Raw genomic sequence first — 14,898 nt, forward strand, 5'->3', positions numbered from 1 at the left:
CGTAACTCAGCTATCTCTAGGTATCTCAAATGGATATGAACAGTCAGAATTGGCGAACGGATTGCAGTAACATAGAGTACCCTCAATAGGCTGAAAAATTCCAAAGTTATTGAATCTTGCCGCCCCGAAAAGTAAAAGATGGACCGGCAATGTTTTGACAGAAAATATAACGCAGAGATGTCAAAATCTTCTAATAACACCCCGTGGATTCTTATCCAACGGACACCTTTCTGAGTGATATTGGAACCACTTTCGTCGGTAACATGCAAAAGACTCTGGTTCTGACCTTCTCTTACACAAAAGGCATGCAACAAATCATGTACTCTAAACTCCTTAATTTTTTTTCCACAACTACTTCTTTTGCTTACAAGAATTAAGTTTCTATCCATAAGTTCATTTATGTACCTTTGAGCCACCGCTTTAAAACTCTCATTCTTGAATGCCTTAACAAGTCCTTCCGCAGCCCATAACCTTGCAAGCTTGTGAGCATTGATCTCATAATCTTCGGGAAAAACTCCTAAATATAAAAAACAAGCTTTCAAATTATGGGGCAAGTGACTATAACTCAATGACAGGATTCTCCAACATTCTTCATCATCTAGAGTTGATGTTGAAGAACTTATTATTAGAGCATTAGCAGTGTTCTTCCACTCATCTAGTGTATTGAGTTTTGAAAATAAACCTGCTACCACAACAATTGCCAAAGGTAGTCCTTTACATTTCTCAACAATTGGTCTCCCTATTGTCTCAAATTCAACACCATGAGACTTGCATGCCTTTTTACGAAATAAATCCCAACTTTCACTTTGATCTAAGAACTGCATTTGATGCGAAAAGTAACCAATACAAATAGCTAGGTCTGCAACGCGAGTAGTCAACAATACTCGACTCCCATTTGTATCATCGGGAAAGCAAGATTTAACATCATTCCATGACTCTGTGCTCCATACATCATCCATCACTACCAAGTACCTTTGACCCTTCAAACTTTGGTAGAGTTGTAATGCTAGGTCCTCATCACTGCTGTTGTTTACATTGTCTTTAGAAACAAGATCTAAAAGCATTTGCCTCTTATTGTGATGTTGTGATACAACAACCCATAGTCGTCTGTCAAAGTGGGAGACAGTTGATGGATTTTCATAAACTCGTCTAGCTAACGTTGTCTTGCTGATTCCTCCCATACCTTGAATTGAGACAACTTCTCGTTGTTTAGATGGATGTTGTATTAGCATCTTCCTTATAATCTCGAACTCATTGTTTTTCCCGACCATTATGTCCCCAGTCTGTGAAGCATGATTGGAGGAACCGGAACCGTCCATCTTGACAAGTTCATCATCAAGTGTAGTCTCCCTTCCTTGCGCAGCTATGTCATGCTTGTACTCCATCATGACTTTCTCCAGCTCTTCTTTAATGGCATCAATGTCTCCTATTGCTTGTTGCAATACATGACTAAGTCTATGAGAGTGCTGGGTTCTTTTGGCTTCAGCGTCGTCCCCTTGACCCATTTCCTGGTCAGCTTCTTTAAAGAGGTCTACCAAATAGAGATAGGGATAATCTTCATAGAGATCTACCACATGGAGTTCAATTTCATCTTCTACTCTGAAAGCTACATCTCTGAGCTTTGTTTCTAACTCTTTAATTGCTTCAACACCATCTATTCTGCTCTCATCGAACAGTTCTATCAGAAAACCAAGTTTTGCATGGAGAGATTGGATGAGGTCTTTGTTAAAAGGGATGAGTTCCATTTGTTGTAGGAATGGACGAGGGTGAGGTTGCAAGAACTCAAGCTCTAATGTTCTGATAAGAGAATTTACAGCTACACAGGCCATTCTTTTCTCTCTCTATCTCTGTTGGTGTAGGTGTGAAGATTGTCAGAAGCAAGCTAAGAGCATCCACATTAGTTGGGGAGAATTGGGGGATAATGTAAGAGTGATTAGGAGAGAGAATGTGAGAAGGGGAGAAAAAAAAAACAAAAAAATCAAAAAAAAGAAATAAAAAAAATAAAAAAAATAAAAAAAAAATAAACAGAATGGTCAGGCGCGCCGAACGGCGCGCCTGACGCGCAGCCTGGCGCGTGCACTGCACGCGCCAGGCTGTGGACTTGCTGTGCGCCTGACGCGCACAGCAAGTCAGATATCTTTCTCTTTTTTTTTTCTTGGTTTTCGCAATATTTCTACCATTGCAGATGAATTCTCCTTGAATTAATTCTCCCCTACATTAGCTTTGCTCCCCACTCAGTAGAATGCATTCTGAAATCTCCCCTTATTATCCACAAGTGTGGATGCTCTAAGATGAGTGGAATTGGGTAATGCCAATGATCTGATCAGTGCAATAATTCCTTGCCGACAACTTTTTTTTAACCTTAAGCTCTCTAGCTCTTATTGATGCAAAAATTCAAAAGTAGGCATGGCCTACTGCGTATTTTATTTTATTTTTTCCACCAATCAATCAAATCGTGAAAGACCGTTGACTTCACTAAATTTCGATTGATCTGAATTATCTTCTAAATTTTCAAATTTCATGGTTTGCGAAAAATATTTGAAGATGAATGAAATTGAAACTCTATGAAAAATAAATTACATAAAAAATTAATTACATTGTTTAGTTGGTAGAAAAGAAATTACTAAGAATATTAAAACCATTGTTTGGTTGTGATGAATTATCTCAGGTCATGCATGAGAATCGGAGCAAAGTATACTAGAGTCTAAGCAGAGAAGAAAGGGAATTGATTAACATTAAAAAAGGAAGTTCAACATGAGCTTATATACAGAGATAAGAAAGAAGCACTTATAACTTATAATTGCCAAAAGTGTCTACCGCCAAAGGCGAAGGCGTCTACCAAACGCGTCTACCAAAGGCGTCTACCAAACGCGTCTACCAAACGCGTCTACCAAAGGCGGCTACCAAAGACGTCTACCTAACGCGTCTTCTTGTCTCCATTCTGTTGCTGCACTGCACCATTGCACTATATACTTCATCAGGTTGGATTTGAAATTGTAATGAATAATGAGTATAAAGATCAATATATCTCTCCACAATAATAAAAATAAGTGTAATTAAGAAAAATCAATGATGACAAAATTTTCATACTAGTTTTTCATGGAAAACAAAATACCGAAAATATTTGGTTGGATGAAAAACTTATTTGTAAGGAAAAAGACTTCCCTAAATTTGAATTAGTGTTTTAAAATGGTAAGTTTCAGCTAGCCTAGCTCATTATAATATATAGTAGCCCAGACAATTCAAGCGTAATAATTATTACATGGACCATGGTCCACATAGCTATGTGGACCATAAATAAAAAGTACATTTTAATATACTAAAAGTATATTATTTGTGTACATAAAGTGCATTTTTTGAAAGCACATTATTTAAGTACTAAAAATACATTATTTTATACTATCAAATAATGTACCTTCAGTACACAAATAATGTACTTTTAATATATTAAAAATGTATTTGATATTTATAGTCCACACAGCTATATGGACTATGGTCCACACAATAATTTGTCATTCAAGTGTTATGTCAACCTGACCCCTTGGCCTATATTAATTTTATTTTAGGTATAAGGATAATGGTCCTTACCAAAATTTCCCCTTATATTTTGTCTATGATGTGCCTTATAATCATTGAGTGCTCATTAATTGAGTGGGGATCAGTGAAGCGAGTCAAATTTAGAATAATAGTTTGTTACTTATGATAGAAATCATAATATCTATTACAAAAATTGTTGGATCTTAGCACTGCACAAACCATTCTCTCTCTCTCTCTCTTCTCTCTCTCTGTGTTAGTGTAGGTGTGAAGATTAGCATAAGCAAGATAAGTGGAAATTGGTAATATATTGTTATTCTACTATTTTAGCTTTTTTTTTTTGGGAGCTCTCACACGCTCAAAGTGTGAAATTGGAGTTTTCTGTGACTCGAATACGTTTAGGAGCCAGAAACATGCTCGAAAGGTTTCTTATCCGTTACGATCCTATCTAGGGTTGTAACAGTGTTGAATAAGCGGATAAAGTGGGTCTAATTATTAGAAGATGGGCATTGACTTTTACGTGGCGTTTGGTTGGAGGTAAGAAATTACGTGGGAAAGGAATTGCAATTACATGAGAGATGAATTACTAGGAATAAATAAAGTGGGAATTTAAATTCCAGTGTTTGGTTTACAAGAATAAAATTACTGGGAATTTCAATTATAATGTTTGGTATACATGTGAATTGAAAGGGAATAAGTAGTATAAAGTCCAAAATGCTCATTGTTGTTGTCAGACATCAATTTTAGGTTAAAAAGAGAAGAGATAATTTTGTCTCGTCATTATCTTTTTTTCTTTCTAAAATCTATGGAATTAAAATCCCAAGGGGCATGATATTTTAATTCTATGAAAATTAGAGAATTGCAATTCCTTTCAACCAAACTAAAGAATTTAGTGACTTTTAGAATTAGGTGAGAATTAAGTGGGAATAAAATTTAAATTCCTCCAACCAAACGTTTTTTTTTTTATTTTTTATTTTTTATTTTCTTTTAGTTTTGTGGGTGTTGAATAAGCCGATAAAGTGGCATGGGTCTAATTAATTAGTAGATGGCAGCATTGTGGTGTTGAATAAGTCTAATTAGAAGATGGCAAGTAGGTCTAATTAATTAGAAGGTGGCAAGTGGGTCTAATTAATTAGAAGATGTCAGCATTGTGTTGTTGAATAAGTCTAATTAGAAGATGTCAACATTGTGGTGCTGAATAAGTCTAATTAGAAGATGTCAACATTGTGGTGTTGAATAAGTCTAATTAGAAGATGGCAGCATTGACTTTTAGTTTTGTAGGTGTTTAATAAGTAGTTAAAAGCAAATTTGTTTCGTATGAGGAAATTATATTTGATGGTATTTTGTAAACTGCCGCAATCTTTGATCACCTAGCCCAGGACTCGACTTTCGCCTCATCATCAATTCGAACTCGTGACCTCGGCTGGTTGCCATATCATACTTAAAACTAATTGGTGATAAGTAGGTGAACATTTAACCATTTAACCAAATCCCTCCCTGGCAGGCCATATCGCCACGTATCGAATCGAACAGGAGTTGAACTCGGTCAACCCGGCCGACGCCCAACAATAAGCTACATCTCTGAGTTTTGTTTCCAAGTCTTTAATTGCTTCAACACCATCCATTCTGAACTTGTCGAACAGTTGTATGAGAAAACCAAGCTTTGCGTGGAGAGATTGGATGAGATCTTTGTTAGAAGGGATGGCTTTCATTTGTTGTAGGAATGGACGAGGGTGAGGTTGCAAGAACTCAAGCTCTAATGTTTCTTATAAGAGAATTAACAGCTACACAAGCCATTCTTTTCTCTCGATCTCTATTTCTCTCTCTACTCTGTTGGTGTTGCTACTTTTATTTTAAAATGTATTTATGATTCTTTTTAAATTGGGAAACAGCCCTGAAATATTTTTTTAAGTTTTCGTAAATTTATGCGAGCAAACAGAGAGATGTAAAATTGTTAATCCTTGAAAGCTTAGCTTCCGTATAGTACATCATATTTAATGCAAATATATATCATGGAAAATTACATTTGATAGTATTTTGTAGACTGGCACTTTGTGTTAATGATTAATCAGAGTATGAGAAACCTAAAATTTATATAATTTTAAAATTAGTGGATCGGAGCAACTTACAAGAAAATAAAGAAACGAAAAGCAATATAAATCGCCGCTATGTAAAAGACAGACAAAAGTATTAGGAGAACCTAATATTCATTCTTAGATAGCTGCCATCAAAATCAAAGGAACAAATTAAAGAAAACCAAGAAAGAGATCCTGAAACCTATGCATGAGCAGTTGAGCACAGTCCACAGAATTATTTTGGCACCGATGCACCCTAAGCTATACAAAAATTGTTTCGGTTTGGTTTTAGCACCTACACTTTTCTTTATAGCTACACAAGCCATTCTTTTCTCTCTCTCTCTCTGTTGGTGTAGGTGTGAAGATTAGCAGAAGCAAGATGAGTAGTGGAATTGGGCAATGCCACTGATCTGATCCTTGCCGGCAGTTTTTTTTTTAACCTTTAGCTTTCAAGCTCTAATTAATTATTGGTGCAATAATTCAAAAGTTTGCCGGCATACTGCTTATTTTATTATATTTTATTTTATTTTTTTCCCCATCATATCAATAAAATAGCGGAAGACCATTGACGTGACTAAAGTTCAATTGATCTGAATTAGTTTCATCTTGCAAAATGAAAATATCAATGCGATAATATCTTTTAAATTTACAAATTTCATACAGCCCGTTTGGTTCGTCAAATATATTTGAAGATGATTGAAATTGAAATTACATAGAAAATAAATTACTGGAAAAACTAATTACATTGTTTGGTTGGTAAAAATGAAATTACTAAAAATATTAATTCCAATGATTGGTTGGATTTGAAATTGTAAGGAATAAGAGAAAATTATAATTTATGCCCCTCACAAATATACCCATTATCAATATCACAATTGAATTATTAGTGGTGTAAATGTTGCTCTTCAATTTTTAAAACGTGACATTCATTGCCTCTCTCATAATAAAAAGAAGGAAAAACATTGTTGTAGGCGGAAGGAGAACAAACCAAGAAAGAAAAATGGTGGAAAAAAACACGGTCTTCGAATAGGGAAGACGGTGGGTTACGACATTTACACCACTAATAATTTAGGAGAGGGGCAATATATGTCACGTTTTTAAAATTAAGGGGCTACATTTACACTGCTAATAATTCAGGAGTGACATTGATAATTGACATATTCGTGAGGGGCATAAATTACAATTTTCCCTAAAGAATAATGAGTATAAAGTCATAAAGATCATTATATCCCTCCACAATAATAAAAATAAGGGTAATTAAGAAAAAAATCAATGAGGCCAGACAAAATTGTCATACTAGTTTTCCATGGAAAACAAAATATCGGGGATGTTTGGTTGGATTGAAAAATTTTTTGTAAGAAATTTTTTAGCTATGTTTCGTATTTTATTATTAATATTTTTTATTGCGTTTTGAAATATTTTGATTTTGACCTCTAGTCAAATAGATGTTTGACTATGTTCAAATGCGGCCATGTTCTTCCGTGCGACCTTGTGGATATATTAGAATCGTAGGATGAAATTAGATTAGATGGATGGAAATCAATGAAGAGGAAAAAAATCATAGGGGCAATTTTGTAATTTTGTTGACCATGTATGTTTTAGCGGTGTATTAAGTGCTAGAGTATGGTGCACTTATGAGAGGTATGTGGTGCATTATGTGATGCTATGTGGTGCACTATCAGGTGGCTGAAAATCAATCAAAGCGAAAAATGCACAACAAACACTTATAAATGCACCACACACTAGCACGTAATGCACCTCATTGACAAGTCTATTGAACCCATCGACGGGTTTAAGTATTTGATACCCCATTGAGTGGTACAATACTAAGTACACTACAGATCAATGCACCACGTATCACTCAAATACGCACCACATTCATGGTCTTCCAGACCTTATTAAAAAAATAGCCCAATGACCGAACACTTAGCATAATTTTGTCATGTACTACTACTGGAGTACAATACGACCATCATAGATGACAACGAGACCCGCGTACACCAAATATCCTTCCGGGATTGACTTAGGGTCTATAAATCCTTTTTAGATCAAATTTCTATAATCAAGGGCTTGGGGCAAGGTAGCGGGTGACAGATAAAATTAGTGCTTTTGATTTACCTTTTGGGTAAAATTATATTAAAAAAATGCACTATTATTTTGTTCATATACTCAAATTTGAGATATTCAAGATTCAAGACTCATGCCATATAATTTTATGATAAAAACTAGTACCATCAATATGCATGAATTTGGACAAATAATCATCGACTTCCAAATCAGAATTAAATCAATTTGACATTAGTCATATAACTTGTCATAGTGCTATTATCATATAAATAGCGCTATGAATTCACCTTCTGGGCAATGCTATGTTTAAAATTCATGTTGTAACCACTTGTTGATCATTGACAATCCTACAAGGACTATCGTATAATAAGTATATAAATCAATGGCTTTAATTTTCCATCTAGGCAAAGCTCCCATTAAGATTTATAAATCTTAATATATATGGCCTATAGCAAATAATTATTATGCCACATTTTCTTTTCTGATATACACATAGCCATATTGCATAAGAGAGCAAATTGTGGCACAAAAATAATTGTCATGTAATAATCAGTGCATTCACTGCACAATGTATGCGGTGATCACATCATTATATATTTCAATTAAGCTCTCAAAAAAAAAACTAGGCATCAACTTGATGGATATACATATGACATTATCTTAAAAAGTAAGCATAATCAAAATTATCTAAAAAGATAATCATTCACCTAAATTCAAGTAATCTATGTCATTTACCATATTCCCGTTTATAATTTGATATGGTATAACAACATTATGCAATAGGATTGTATTGCCTATTAATAATAATAGTTTATTGACATAATTCCAGGCAATAACATGAAGTGCATAATCAAGAAAGTAAGCATAGATGATGTAGCAATTTTAATCAAGTAGGATCAAAGACAAACCTCGCTAGAGTATGGTCGGGAACTCTAGCATGAATTTCCAACCTTTAACTTGATTTCGCTGGGCTGGCACTCGCTACGGGAGTGGTTGGCTTGGAAGAGCCCTCTAAACGTGAGATTACTTCCTATGGATCAACAAATTAAGATCTGCAAGCAAGAGGTGACCTCCATTTACAGGCCACTGAATTGAAGATTGTACACATGCAGCATATCGAGTCTCTATGGCTTCCTCAACAGAAGAAAACTTGACATAGCAATGGATCTTGATGCGGTTCGATCCATCCAGAAATTGCAGATCTTTCCAGGCCAGTTCGACCTAGAGCAATCTCCATGTATATAGCTTTGGTCCTAGAGACAAGTCGGCAGTGAACACGCCATCCATTAACGCAAAGAAAATAACAACCGACGGCAACTCCTATAGAGGGTTGAACTGGCTCGTTTGGCTTCCTGTGTCTCATTAAAAATCTTCTACAGCTATTGTAGTGATGATTGATTGGGGACGAAATAGAAGCAAGTAGGGCTCCATCCTTTATCTCTCTCGCCACTACTCTTCGCCGGAAGCTATGGATACTTTCGGCGTGCAGGAAGGTGAGCGAGATGCCTCTTTCAAGTTTTCTCCCGCACAGCGCAACAGATCAAGCAAACATATGGAATCTCTGCAAGACCCTCTCGAACAATTCAATTGGCGATCTCGAAAAACCACGACAGGCCCTACGTTTTCTGGACGCTTGCGAGAACACTACGGGCCCTGGTACTCTGATTCGATCCTTTCCAGTGAAAACAGAGACTCCTACAGATCATTCGGCTCCGTTCACTATGATGGCGGATGCTGGATCGCCGGGGACTGCGCTGTCGACGAAGATCGCGATGATTTGCCGCCGGGAATTGTTGCGGGAATTGTTGAATTCTGGAGTCGGACAGACCTGTCGACGAAGATCGCGATGATGCGGAACTTAATGCGCTATCTGAGTGACAATATCCGGTTAGCGATCTCCACCGCATCAGGTCTGTCAATATCGATGGATTACCATTATCAACGATGGCATCGAAGGTCCAAGACAAAGCAAAGAACCAATATTTTTGAATTCACGTCCGAAGAACTTTTGGTTCACCGAGGATGTAGAGCAAAGTGCCGATAACGTGTTATAGTTTGATGGTATCTATGAAAGGGAAAGAGCAGAAAGATCAAGAATGAATCAACTCCAGAATCAAAACCCCATTTCTCATTAAGAATTGAAACAAACATATATACATCACAAGGATAACAGTTACAATATAATAATATCATAAATGGGAAAGATCATGGGTTTGAGGGAGATAATGGCCATAAATCAATAATATTTATAACAATTTTGTAATTTTGTTGACCATGTATGTTTTAGCGGTGTATTAAGTGCTAGAGTATGGTGCACTTATGAGAGGTATGTGGTGCATTATGTGATGCTATGTGGTGCACTATCAGGTGGCTGAAAATCAATCAAAGCGAAAAATGCACAACAAAACACTTATAAATGCACCACACACTAGCACGTAATGCACCTCGCTGACAAGTCTATTGAACCCATCAACGGGTTTAAGTGTTTGATACCCCATTGAGTGGTACAATACTAAGTACACTACAGATCAATGCACCATGTATCACTCAAATATGCACCATAGAGCACTCAAAGATGCACCACTGAGCACTTGGAAATGCACCACACACTAGCGCGTAATATTCCCAGCTGACGGGTCTATTTAACATGTCGACGGGGGTTTGACATCCCATTGAGTGGTGCAATACTAAGTGCACTACAGAATGTACCACGTATCACTCAAAAATGCACCATAGATCAAAATATACACGGGTACCCCTTAGAGGCTAAACGAGACGGCCCGTCCAGATTGAAGAAATATACAACTCAACTTTCCTAAACAAGAACTAAACGGGCTCTACTTGACAAATCGGGTCTGTTTTTATAGCTCTAAATGTGAGTACACACTCAATTTTTAATTTTAGTTCATATGATTTAGCCCGCCCGACTACCCAAACTTTAAGGTTAGGGACAATATGAATCCAAAAATAAAATAATACAATAACCGATTAGCCCGCAAATCTGACCAGGCTAGCCCAAAACCAAGCGCGCTGGCCCGATTGACATCCCTATAATACATTCAATATCTCCGATACCATTTCCATATGAGCAACCATGTTACAATAACCAAATTAGGAAAGGATTACAACCAAGATATTCAAAAAGGAAAAAATGTTCCTGAACATGAAAATAAAAGTATTTTGACAATAAACTCAACGAATATTCAAAATACTAAAAAACAGTGTCCATTATGTTCTCATCCAATAGTTCCATCAAAAATCTGAGTTTTTTGCGGAGAGATTGGAGAATAAAGCTATTTTTTTTATTACAAAGGAGGTGGGAAGCCCTAGGCCGCAAAAACGACCTACACAATGGGTACCGCATGACGCAACCCAAGGACACCCAAAACATCATCCTCAATAATATCCATCAAGCCTGGAGGGGCCGGGGGAAGTCGTGTTCCTTCCAGGCTCTAGATTGGCAGGCACCAAAACTGGCGAGCCAATCAGCCGCAAAATTTTGTTCGCGCCAAATGTTGAAGGCAACTCTCGAGTACTAGCTGCGCCAAACTCTGATGTCCTCAATGATTCCACATTTGACTGCAGAATGAAGCTATTTGTTGCAAGCGATGAGTTAGTTAGCAGAATTGCAACTTGTAAAGATTAGAGTTTTAATGTTTAGTGAGAATTATTATTATTATTATTCCAAAAGGCTAAACCCCAACCCTAAGGGCCCCTCACACCCCCGAATGTAAATCATGGTGACCCAGCTGAACATGAACCATAGAGGCTAGACCGGTGCTCACTGTGCACAAGAAGCCCCCCTCACTTTGAGAGGTTGCTCCCACACTGCCGCTGGTGAAACTCGATCCCTAGTCATTATTCCAAAGATTCACCTCTATGACCAGTTGAGCTACCCATGCGAGCTATTATTATTATTATTATTGTTTATGCCATATGTGTTGTCGACAAATTATACTGTGGATTGCAGTCCACAATGCATTGTGGTCCAGGCATTAAATATACACTGCAGTTTTATTTCAACACAACTACAGTATCATTTTGATATAACTACAGTTCCGTTGGACAATATACATTCAAATATGTGAAATTGTTATTCAATTTATTTTGTATACACTGCAATTTCATTTCAACACAACTATAGTTTCATTCCAATTCAATTGCAATTTTATTTGATAAAATAATAAAAATAATATATAAGACAGTGTCACTTTAGATAGACTATAGTATCTATCGTTTTGGACCATGGTCCACAATATTTATATTGATGTGTTGTCTGCAAGTGCAAAATCCTTTTTATCTTTTCTTAGTTGTAATTAAATGGGTGAATTTTTTATGTGCCATATGTGTTAGTTGTCTATGTGCAACGTTGTTAAATAAATTAAACAATTAAACCCACAGACTTTTCATGGATTGTACCCACCACATTCTCAATGCTAAACCACTATTGTGAGTTAATATTTGGTAACCAAAGGATATACACAGATTTTTGGGATTGATTACACTGACATATTTTTATTAGTAGCTAAAATTACTTTGGTCAGAATCTTTCTTTTTGTGGCTGCCGTTAATCATTGGCCCTTGCATCAGTTTGATATTAAAAATGCCTTTCTGCAAAGAGATTTAGAGGAAGAAGTCTACATGGAGCAACCTCCTGGGATTGTTGCTCAGGGGGAGAGTAACTTGGTTAGTAAGCTCAAACGTTCTCTCTATGGTCTAAAACAATCTCCTCGTGCCTGGTTTGGACGGTTCAACATAGTACTGCAAAATTTTGGTTTAAATCGAAGCAAAGTTGACTATTCCGTCTTTTATAGACATCAACATGGTAAGAACATTTATCTTGTTGTATATGTTGATGATATTGTCATTACAGGAGATGATATTGAATGAATACAATTGTTGAAACAACATCTATTCTAACATTTTGAAACAAAAGATCTCGGGAAATTAAAATACTTTTTGGGAATTAAAGTAGCACAATCCAAGCAAGGAATTTGCATATCACAAAGAAAGTATGCATTGGATATACTAGAAGACACATGTATGATGAATTGCAAACCTTTTGACACTCCTATGGATCGAAATGTCAAACTCCTACCCGATCAGGGGGGAGCTTATCCAAGATCCAGGATAATATAGACGATTAGTTGGAAGATTACTTTATTTAATTGTAACTCGACCTAATATCTCTTTTTCGGCAAGTGTTGTTAGTCAGTTCTTGGCATCTCCACGTGAAAGTCATTGAGATGTTGCCATTTGGATTTTACGATATATTAAAAAATCTTCAGGCACTGATTTGTTATACAACGACCATGAAAACCCTGAAATTATTGGGTACACATATGCAAATTGGGCAGGTGCATGTGATAGAAAATCAATATCTGGATATTGTATCTTTCTCGGTGGCAGCTTATTCTCTTGGAAAAGTAAAAAGAAAAATGTTGTTGCTCGATCAAGTGCAGAAGCCGAATATCGTTCTATGGCTGTTGGAACATGTGAACTTATGTGGTTGAAAAACCTCCTTACTAAACTGAAGATTTGTACAAAGGAGTCCATGAAGCTCATTTGTGATAACCAAGCAGCTTTGCATATTGCATCAAATCCAGTTTTTCATGAAAGAACGAAACACATTGAAATTGATTGCCATTTTGTTCGAGACAAAGTTACATCTGGATATATTACTACATCTTTTATAGGCTTAAATAATCAATTAGCTGATATATTTACTAAAGCTTTAAGAAGTCATAGGATTGAATACATTTGTTGTAACACCCCGTGTTACGGCCCCTAAATTAAAATTAATTAAATTATCACCCACCCTAAAAAGGGAATTAAAATCCATTAATTAGCTAAAAAGGAGTCCACCATGGTCCATGGGCCTTATCCCTAAAACCAATCCCCTAGTCCTATAGGAAATAGAATTAGCAAACCCATATCACTTAGATCCTAATTAGGACTCTTAAATATATAAATAGGGACATATGAGACACCTAGATCTTACACCACAATAATCTCTCACCACACAAGAAGTTCCAAGAATTCCCTTAGTAGAAATCAAGAAAGACCCTTCATAGCCAAGGAAATTAATTAAGGCTAAGAGGTAACCCATGTCTCAACAAAACCTATTTTCTTCGCTATAATCTCTTTCTTTGGCCTCCCTCTATATTCTTGTGTCTTGATAAATTCTTCTATGTTAATTATGATATGTTCTTGATGATTGATAAGATGATTTATGTGCATTCTTGATAATCTTGATGATCTTGATGTTGAAGAGAAGTTCTTGATATTGATGTGATAATTCTTGACGAATCTTGATATTTCTTGATGTTAAAGATAAAATATGATCTTGATGATTTAGGTGGGATTAGAGCCCTAGGATGGATTGGGAATTTGTATTGTAATGTTCTTGATATATATTGGGTGGGAATTCGCATGTTCGGGTGTTGTTTATGTTTAGAAGTCGTGATAGGATGAGTTATACATGATTCTTGCTTTTGATCTATTAATTGACTACGTGGTGTCGTTAATTGCGTTTAAAAGTGTCTAAGCGTAGTTTCGGGTTCCACAAAGGGATCCCGGGATGAATTTTTGATGAAAGAGTCAGTGGGGGGTAGGGGTACCCGCCACCTACCCGCTGCCCGAAGAACACCGCCCGGCAGCGGGCAGCCAGCGGGCAGCCGCCTGCCCGTCGGCGACCCGCTACCCGGAACAGTGTTCTCCGGCGGGCAGCCGGCGGATAGCCCTCCACCCACCGGCTACCCACTGGTCCGTACCCCACCCCGGGTCTTTGGCTTCCCCGTTTGATGTTTCCCGTTCCCCATGGTGTCCCAACGGACCCCGTTTGTCGTACTTGAGTCTAGTTTGATATTTCGGGTACCATTCGTAGGTTAAATGAGCCTTATGGATTGCATGCTAGTTGAATTGGTATCCCGTTGACCTTGGTGGAAGTTGTATGAACCCTTAGGACTATTCTTAGTATGTGAATGATCACACGTAAGTTTATTTATATGTCTTTCCCCTCCCAATATGCTATTACGTGCTCCTATGTGTTATGTGTTGCATGATCCCCCATTTTGACTATAGGCCAATTGGGTGGTTTCCGGACTAAGGTTCGAAAGTCGGCTGAAGGCCGAATGGATTGTTTCCGGACTAAGGTTCGGAAGTCGGTTGAAGACCGAATGGATTGTTCCCGGACTAAAGGTTCGGAAGTGGCTGAAAGCCA

General features: G+C 37.0%; 2 protein-coding genes across 2 annotated transcripts in view; both read right to left on the reverse strand.

The window, feature by feature from the left end:
• The window catches only part of LOC109175153 (disease resistance protein RPP13-like), a 32,701-nt gene extending 30,844 nt beyond the window's left edge, over nucleotides 1-1,857 (reverse strand). Inside the window, exon 1 of the mRNA XM_019324406.1 lies at nucleotides 1,069-1,857. Within this exon, the coding sequence (XP_019179951.1) occupies nucleotides 1,069-1,829 (761 nt within the window). The 5' untranslated portion in view covers nucleotides 1,830-1,857. The remainder of the gene's footprint in view (nucleotides 1-1,068) is intronic.
• Nucleotides 1-14,898, reverse strand: part of LOC109175190 (disease resistance protein RPP13-like) — a 175,606-nt gene that overhangs the window by 91,726 nt on the left and 68,982 nt on the right. The window lies entirely within an intron of this gene.

This window comes from Ipomoea nil, unplaced genomic scaffold, assembly GCF_001879475.1.
Source record: "Ipomoea nil cultivar Tokyo-kokei standard unplaced genomic scaffold, Asagao_1.1 scaffold0684, whole genome shotgun sequence".
Taxonomy (NCBI): Eukaryota; Viridiplantae; Streptophyta; class Magnoliopsida; order Solanales; family Convolvulaceae; genus Ipomoea; species Ipomoea nil.